The following is a 9,015-nucleotide window of genomic DNA, read 5'->3' as shown; positions in this document are numbered from 1 at the left end:
TCATTAAAATAGCATCTTCTATACAGCTCGGGGGGGAAGGTGGTGAGACACCATGAGTAACTTAGATTGTGTAAGTGTCTCATAGGATATGTATATTGTATCAGCGGAAGAGGAGTGATTGCTGAGATCAGGGGGCGTAGCTATGGGGGGGGGGGGTAACAGGGGCAAGTGCCTCGGATGGTGAGTTTAAAGGGGATTTCCAGAAACAACCAACTTATCTTTGGTCAGGGTATCCAAATATTGGGCTAGGGCAATACCCTGGGTTAAAAAAAAGCTTAATGCTATATATTAATGCTATAATATGCAGGGTATACGGTAAAAACCTATATTCTAGTGATTGCTTGTAGAGTGGTCACCATTCTACTATCCTATGGATACCTTATGAAAATGCACTGAAAATGCAAACCCTCATTGACGGTCATTGTCAGTAACCTCCCTCATGACTAGATGACTGCTAAGTCCAGAACATATATGAATAAATTACAAGCTGATTATAGGGTTTAGATGCATCTGACTTGCATAAATCTTCAAAACAGGGTTTGGGGCATCCCCCCCAAGTTCACACATAAACAACTCTCTACAAATATTTCAATAGGGGTTCCAAAAACAGCTATGCATGCTTACAGGGACATGGCACCTCCGCTCTAACAGTTGTCGACGGCCTGGCACACCCTGACACATTTCCTGTCCCAGCGCTTGATACCGCCATGCCGCTGGAAGATGTCAAAGGGGAGGTGCTGTGCCCCTGTAGATAAACAAAGGAACGGCTCTGATGGACTTCAGCATGGGAAACTGGGAGTGCCGGAGGAGGTAAGTAAAGGTTTATTTTTTTGATCAGCCCTCCCCAGCCCACCTGCCAAATTTTTAATATAGTTGGACAACACCAGAGATTATAAAGATTGGATGACTTTCATATACAACAACTCCAAAACCCATATCAATGAAATATCAAATCCTCTCAGAACACCCAAATATGTATAAAGACAACTTCACAGGTCCCCAGAGCACACAAAGATGACATAAACACCTCATGAATAAACATATTGGGGCAGATTTATCAAGCTGTCTGAAAGTCAGAATATTTCCAGTTGCCCATGGCAACCAATCACAGGTTCCCTTTAAAATATTCATGAGCACTGGTAAGATGAAAGCTGAGCTGTGATTGGTTGCCATGGGCAACTGGAAATATTCTGACTTTCAGACACTTGATAAATCTGCCCCATTGATCCCAGACAATAATACAGATTCCAGTCCACAACCATGGGGTGACTGACCATGTGTTCAAACACCAAGTCAGACTTTCCCATTGCCCCTCAAACGGGGCATACACCGGCCCATCCTATAAATCCCCATTTCCCTTCCCTGACATAGTACTGTACCTTTCAGGTAAGGAAGAAAAAAATCATATTGGCTGACCATGGTCATGATTCATTTTTGCTCTTTGTAACCATAGATACTATTTGATGTAAATATGGACTAAGGAGTCCAGTGAGTGGTCCTACTCAGTGATTCTATACTCAATCTTCACTATATGTGTGTTACTTGAAGCAATGTGTTCTGTGTATTACAGGTATAGTATATAAGGAAATGGCCATATATGGACTTTATTTTTTCCAGTAATATAGAAACAAGTACAGAGCCATCCGTACCAGATAAACCACATGAACCAAATTAAACCCCATCCAACTATCTACAAAACATCACTTTTGTTGCTATGAGATCTCCACGGGGAGTATTCTTATTCTTTAAAGGGAACCTTTCCCCAGGAATGTGATTTTAGCTGATGACAGGTTCCAATAACCTATGCTTTGCTGATTTTAAAAATGCCTTTGTCGTTATTCTGAATCATTTCAGGAGTTTATATAAGTTTAATGCACATTACTTGGCTCCCTGCCAGCAGTGTGTGGTGAGGTGTATTAGCCTCCTCTCCTCCACATTCATACAGCTCCATCACCCCTCCCTACTTCATGTCATGTGCATTGAGCAGGCAGGGTATGATGTTGAGGAGAGGAAGAATACATGAGGAAACAAAGGCACACACAGGCTGCAGCTTCTGGCAGGGAGCTCTGGGACTCACCACACACTGCTAGCAGGGAGCCACGTAATGTAAGACTATTATAAACCACTGAAATTATCCAGAATGCTGACAAAAAAACATGGAATACCTAAAAGGCACCTTGGGAGCACTTCAAATTTGAATCTTTGAAATAAATTAAGGTAGCCGTCAGGAGGCACTTGGTCTGAGACTACACCCTCCCATAGTGTATAGAGCAGCGGGTCTAAAAGGAGTATACCAGGAACCCTCCCCTCCTAATTAAAGTATAACTGTACTGTAAATGCTAAAGTGGCATGCTACTGTAAATGCTAAAGAATGCTGACAAAGGCATTTTAAAAAATCTATATCTATATAGCATAGGCTATTGGAACCTGTCACCAGCTAAAAATTACTTTGCTGGTGACAGGTTCGGTTTAAAGGAAGTCTACCATCAAAATCAAACATGATAAACAAGGGGCAATTACTCTAAGATCCAGGCTCAGTGACTGTGGTAATGTTCTTATATTTGTTATTCCTGGCCTCACTGCTTCTAAAATCAACTTTTAAATGTATACTAATGAGCCAGAAGGATTCTGGGTGGGGTTTACCAGAGCTCCACCATGCTAAAGCTTCATGGGCTGTTACAGTGTATAAGGAGCACTTCCCCCTCCAACTGTATGCTAAAACTTCCTCTGTTGTAGTGAGATTACAACAGGCGGAAGGAGGAGGGAAGTGCTGAGGGAGTAAGAGAAAGGGTTAGACAGTGTAAAAACCTGTGAAGGGGTAATGGCCCTTGAGCCCTTTGGGCTAATTCGCATAATTTTAAAAGTTGATTTTAAATGGAAAGAAGCCATGGATTACAGATATAAGAAAATTACTACAGTCATGGTGCCTGGATTTCTGAATAAGGGGTAAATTTATAAAAAAAATTAGATTTTACCTTGTAATCTCATATGGCTCTAGTTTCTTGTGCAAAGATTTAATGATAGGTTTTACTTCACAACTCTTTCTGTTGCCTAATTTGCCAAAATACTGAAGTTAAAACTTCTGGCCATCTCTATTAAATCACATTTGGGCTACTCTGCCTTCTCTATATGTGTGTCACTGGAGATGAATAAATTCTGTGTTATACAGGTAATACAGACGGTCCCCTACTTAAGAACACCCAACTTACAGATGACCCCTAGTTACAAACGGACCTCTGGATGTTGGTAAGTTACTGTACTTCAGTTATAACAGTTATCACAAGTGTCTGCAATTAAGCTTTATTGTGAAACCTGGTTCTTATGACAACCCAACATTGAAAATCCAATTGTCACAGAGACCAAAAAAATTTTGTCTGGAGTTACAATTATAAAATATACAGTTCCGACTTACATACAGATTGAACTTAAGAACAAACCGACAGAACCTATGTTGTATGCAACCTGGGGACTGCCTGTATATATAAAGGAATCCCCATATATGGACTATGTAATCATTATTAGTATTTATTCTAGGGCACGTAGTTTATGTATCTTGTGAGACGCGTTATTTATAACATTTGTGGTATTAAAGTGTCCTTTTTTTGTTTCTCTCCAAAACCTCTTCCTGATCATTAATCATGAAAAAATGTTGCACAAGTGTGGGCTTTACTTAGTTTGCACTTTGTCATAACTTGTTGGCAATGAAAACATATAGACTCTTTGCTGTGATTGTAGGAAGTCGTAAACAGTGAGTCACACTGGAAATGCACCAGGTAGAGTATATAAAGAGACGGCTCTGCTCTCGAGAACTCACACATCAGGAGAAAGTCTTAAGTCATCCAGACCGAAGAAGAAGAAGCAATGAAGAACCTGCTCCTCGTCCTGCTACTTGCTGTAGCTTACTGCTCAGCATTCCCTGCGGAAGCTCCGAAAGGCAATGAGGAGAATGATGCCAAGTTTGCTGAAGTAAGTTATTATATTACAGGCTGGTAATTATAATATCTCCTTTGTATTGCATTTTACACACTTTTACTTTTATATTCCTATTTTAGGGGATATTAAACATTGCTTAATGAATAGAGTTTACCTATGATCTGATTATGATCTGAGAATTAGTTACTTAAAGGGGTTGCCCATAATATTAGGGTATTTGGGGTTTATAGAAGGAGGTTCCCATTTAAGGACTTTTATCTTGTAGCTATTCTATATATCTACACTTTACATATACATACGCATTATTTCAACAAATATTTTGCAATGCCTCTTTTATCCTTTGGGGGTGCTGCAGAAAAATTAAACACCTGTTGATACTTACCAAAGTCCTACTATGTTGATATCCTGTTTTCAACAAACTGGTGGGGCAAACCCGTAACAAGTAAAAAAATCTTCTAAGGTGGACAACCCTGGTTGGGGTCTGTTGGCTAAATATTCTTTAATGTCTAACTAAATAGTAAGAATCTAAGGACTTTACAGAATGGGGTCTCAGTTATGATGGTATGTAATGAGGAGGTTATAAGATAGAATGGGGCAGATTTATCAAGTGTCTGAAAGTCAGAATATTTCCAGTTGCCCATGGCAACCAATCACAGCTCAGCTTTCATTTTACCAGTGCTCATGAATATTTTAAAGGGGAGCTGTGATTGGTTGCCATGGGCAATTGGAAATATTCTGACTTTCAGACACTTGATAAATCTGCCCTAATATGTCCCTATTTATGGAAGTGAAATCAACTATCTAGAAAAAGTTCATTTTGAACAAATTCTATTGCTTTTTTAAAAAAATCAACATTTTCCCAATATTTACATTTTAGGAATATTTGAAGAGATATTACAATCTTCAACCAAATTTAAAACAGTCAAGAAAGAAAGGCGACAGTCCATTAGTATTAAAAATCAAGGAAATGCAGCATTTTCTTGGACTGAAAGTGACTGGACAACTGGACACGGACACCATGGAACTGATGCACCAACCTAGATGTGGTTTCACCGATGTAGGGGAATACAGTACATTCCCTGGTAACAAGGGATGGAGCAAGAAAGAAATCACTTACAGGTAAGATTGAAGGACTTTGTTTTGGGCAAACCAATACTTTCCTAGTCAAAAATCAAAAGCCTAATGATCTTATTCTTTTTCTCCTTTTAGAATATTGAACTACACACCTGATATGACCACATCTGAGGTAGACGTTGCCATTCAAAGAGCCTTTAAGGTCTGGAGTGATGTGACACCCTTGACTTTTAAACGAGTCTATGATGGAATTTCTGACATTGAGATCTCCTTTGCTGCTCAAGGTAAAATCCCGGACATGTTCATTATAACATAGTGGAACCGTATAGAAAAATCTTATATTAGGCTTTGGGATCATATATTAAGATGTCATTCTTTTTGTCCACAGTCCACAATGACTTCTACCCATTTGATGGTCCCCATGGGACACTTGCTCATGCTTTTGCACCTTCTAGTGGAATTGGTGGAGATGCCCACTTTGATGAAGATGAAACATGGACCAGTGGCTCCAATGGTAGGTCACTTATTTCAGGCTTTCATGTGGAATTGTTGTCAGGAACAAGTCTGATTCTAATTACTTGAACTTTCCTGAGCTCAGTTTTGAGCATGGAATCTTAATATTAGCAAAACTAGACTTTGTAAGGATTTTCCTTAAATTAGAGTGAATAATAATCCAATTTTTAGGCAAACAAAGGTCTTGAACAAATTGACTTAATTGAAGCAAATATATATATATACAAAATCACATTCTTACATATGGAATCCCTTCCTTTGCAGGCTATAACCTATTCCTTGTGGCTGCCCATGAGTTTGGTCATTCCCTTGGCCTCTTACACTCCAGTGACCCCAGTGCTCTGATGTATCCCACCTATCATTTTATTGAGCCTAGTGAGTTCCGTCTTCCCGAAGATGACGTCAATGGCATTCAGTCACTATATGGTAAGAAAAGTACAAGATTATGATCATATTTATGGAATGGGAATTCGGAGGGGGGGGGGGGGATTTCTTCTCACAGTCCTAGATTCTCGGCTAGAATGTATTAATTTGCCATATTATATGATGTATGTATAGGTTTTTCTATTATCAAAAGGAATTTATATTTCACAATTTTTCTGCTAATGTAGGAGCAAGAACAGAGCCATCTGAACCAGAACAACCGCATCAACCAGACGAGACTCCATCCAACTGTCTGCCAAACATCACTTTTGATGCTGTGACAACTCTGCGAGGAGAAATCTTATTCTTTAAAGAAAAGTAAGTAACATAATAATTAGACTTTCTGAGTTCAACTTGTAAGTTTCATAAAGCTCTCTTTCTAATGCAATTGCTTATTGTACATTTTTTTACTTTACAGCTCTTTCTGGCGCCAAATTTCCAAAAATTCTGAAGTTGAAACTCATTTTATCAAGACTTTCTGGCCATCTCTACCAAATCACATTCAGGCCGCGTATGAGATCCAGGACAGAGATCAAGTCATTGTCTTCAAAGGTATTACTTTTTAATATGTATGACGTTTTAGAGATTGATAGATATATAGTAAGTGGATAGAGATTTGAAGAAAACGTGCAGCACTCCGTTTGTAGTGAAAACATAAATGTGGTAGTAAAAATAAATGTGGTAGTAAGTGGATAGAGATAGATAAATATATAGATAGGTGTTAGAGAGATAGATATCTAAATAGGCTAATATTGACAAAATTATTTCCATTTTTTTTACCTAGGGGCAAAATACTGGGTCATTAGTGGTTATGAAGTCACCGCTGATTCTCCTAAGAGCATATACGATTTGGGTTTCCCACGAACAGTCAGAAAAATTGATGCTGCTGTCTATGATGAAAACTCTGGAAAATCATATATCTTTGTGGATGATAAATATTGGAGGTACGCAACATCAGCCCCAGAACATCTGCCTATTTATAGGACCATTATACGATAATAATAATACTATATTATATATTTATATTATTACATAATTTTTCCTTTAAACATATATTTTTTAATATATTTCAAACTAATACAAACATATTTTAAAGATGTTTTCATATGTTGTTAACTATAACTCAAAACTCTTTACAGTTATGATGAGCAGAAACAGAAAATGGACACTGGCTTCCCTAAAAAAATTGTAGACAACTTTCCCGGTCTAACCAAGATTCGCGCTGCTTTCCAGAAAGATGGTAAGATTAAAAAATGTTAATATTTGGTTTTTTTTAAATTGTTTAATATATATTTTAGATATTTTTAAATCATTGTAATGGCCAGATTCATGAGCAACGCTAGTTATAAATATTAACTTTTCCATTTTGTACTTCCAAAACAATTGCACTTGACTTAAACATAACATGTGCCCATGTCAGGAAAATATTAAGGAATGGTTGAGTCTCATACTGCGGAGATTACTGATTCAGCCTATATTTTCCCACTACCATTACTCTCAGTCCCACTTCAAAACACAATGCAATTTCTCATTTAACTCATACTCTGTACATTTAACTTTTTAAAACTTGAGCTCCCTTTATTAAGAACACAGATCACATATTACATTATAGGATGTAGTTTAATGTATTTTTACAATATGAATCATTTAAAATAATTTTAAAAAACAAGCGCGCTCAATAAGAGTTTCTGGACAGGCAAAGCTTCGGTGTAATACATGAAATAACAAAAAAACTAAATAACTTAATTACGTAATAATACACAAAGTTTATTTAAACACCAGATCCAACATTTTTCAGGTATTACATAAGGTAAATGATACAAGTAATTTTTTTTAATTACATTTTTTAATTTATGTATTATTAATCCCATTTTTTTATATTTAGGATTCCTCTACTTCTTTGATGGACATCGTCAGTATGAATTTAGCTCTGCCAAGAGGAGAGTCACCCGTCTACTAAAGAATAACAGCTGGTTCAAATGTAGCAGCAAGAAGGCCAACAACCTGAGAAAGATGCTGAGAATTTAAATTATTGTATACCTAATAATAATAATAATTTTATATATTTGGTATCATTTTTATTTGGAATTTCTTTAAAGGAGAAACTTTGTATATTAATATTTATTTTTATTGTTCTTGGAATAAAATTGTTTTGTAAGGTCAAGTTATCACTACTGTCCTTCTTTATGTTCGGATCACTGGAGAATTTTATAATTGACTTTCCACACTTCTTGCCATGACCTAATCCTGAGGGAACATGTTCCATAATTTTATAGCTCAGGTTGTAAAGTAATGATTCCAACTTTTGTGACTAATTTTTTCACTCCCTTTCATTAAAAGCTGAGCCTTGGTCTTCAGTTCAAGAAACAATTACAAAATGTATTTATAATGAATTATTTTAGAGTTATCTGCATTCGTCCTAAAAAACTAAGAAAAAAGTACATGAGATTGTTGTACTATACAAGTATAAATGGCACTTCAATTCCTAGTACAATTACCGAAAACTTAAGTCAATTAAAGGGTTTTTTAAGTTTTATTGATATCCCGCTATCTATAAGATAGGAAATAACGATCTAATCAGTGGATGATCCAACTGCTGGGACCCCCAACCAATCACAAGTAGATGGGTCACTTTCTCGTTAAAGAATGAAGTGGAAAGTTGAGTATCCATCCTGCAGTCCATTCTTCATCTATTGGGTGGTGAAGTTGCATAGAACAGTGATCAGAGATCTCCGGTACTCTCATAGTCATAACTGAGAGGGACATAGACACCAAAGGGCTTAACTGTGCAATTAACAGTGTTCCCACATCATTGAATGGAGCGGCAGTGGGGCACATACACAACAGGCTGCTTCATTGATTAGTAGAAACAGAGTAACAATCTGATTGTAGGGGATCTGACACTGCTGGGAATAGGAGATAACAATAAATCTTGGAAACACCTATAAGTTTGTTAGGAGTGCTTCTCCTGTAGTTTGGTTTAAATATAACTTTAATATTTATGTAAATGAAGTGGACTTAAGGACGATGGCCCCCCCCCCCCCCCCAGGAGCACTTTCCCCCCCTTCCCTC

General features: G+C 37.3%; 1 protein-coding gene across 1 annotated transcript; it reads left to right on the top strand.

Moving 5' to 3' along the window:
* Nucleotides 1–3,800: 3,800 nt before the first annotated feature.
* On the top strand, nucleotides 3,801–8,107 carry LOC140117449 (matrix metalloproteinase-18-like). Its single transcript, XM_072134202.1, has 10 exons — nucleotides 3,801–3,966; nucleotides 4,811–5,052; nucleotides 5,143–5,291; nucleotides 5,396–5,521; nucleotides 5,785–5,946; nucleotides 6,132–6,261; nucleotides 6,362–6,495; nucleotides 6,728–6,887; nucleotides 7,083–7,183; nucleotides 7,829–8,107. Exons 1-10 carry the CDS (start codon nucleotides 3,862–3,864, stop codon nucleotides 7,969–7,971), a joined length of 1,452 nt encoding a protein of 483 aa, XP_071990303.1. The 5' UTR covers nucleotides 3,801–3,861; the 3' UTR covers nucleotides 7,972–8,107.
* Nucleotides 8,108–9,015: the final 908 nt, after the last annotated feature.

The sequence above is a fragment of the Engystomops pustulosus genome, chromosome 2, assembly GCF_040894005.1.
Source record: "Engystomops pustulosus chromosome 2, aEngPut4.maternal, whole genome shotgun sequence".
Taxonomy (NCBI): Eukaryota; Metazoa; Chordata; class Amphibia; order Anura; family Leptodactylidae; genus Engystomops; species Engystomops pustulosus.
The sequence above is the reverse complement of the archived record's forward strand: the minus strand, read 5'-3'. Positions and strand labels throughout refer to the sequence as shown.

What these genes read in the sequence shown, in the direction of transcription:
- LOC140117449 (XM_072134202.1), top strand. Translation starts at nt 3,862, where the DNA reads ATGAAGAACCTGCTCCTCGTCCTGCTACTTGCTGTAGCTTACTGCTCA. An exon ending in AAGAAAGAAATCACTTACAG is followed by an intron (nt 5,053 to 5,142) that starts GTAAGATTGAAG and finishes TTCTCCTTTTAG; the next exon opens with AATATTGAACTACACACCTG. An exon ending in ATCTTATTCTTTAAAGAAAA is followed by an intron (nt 6,262 to 6,361) that starts GTAAGTAACATA and finishes TTTACTTTACAG; the next exon opens with CTCTTTCTGGCGCCAAATTT.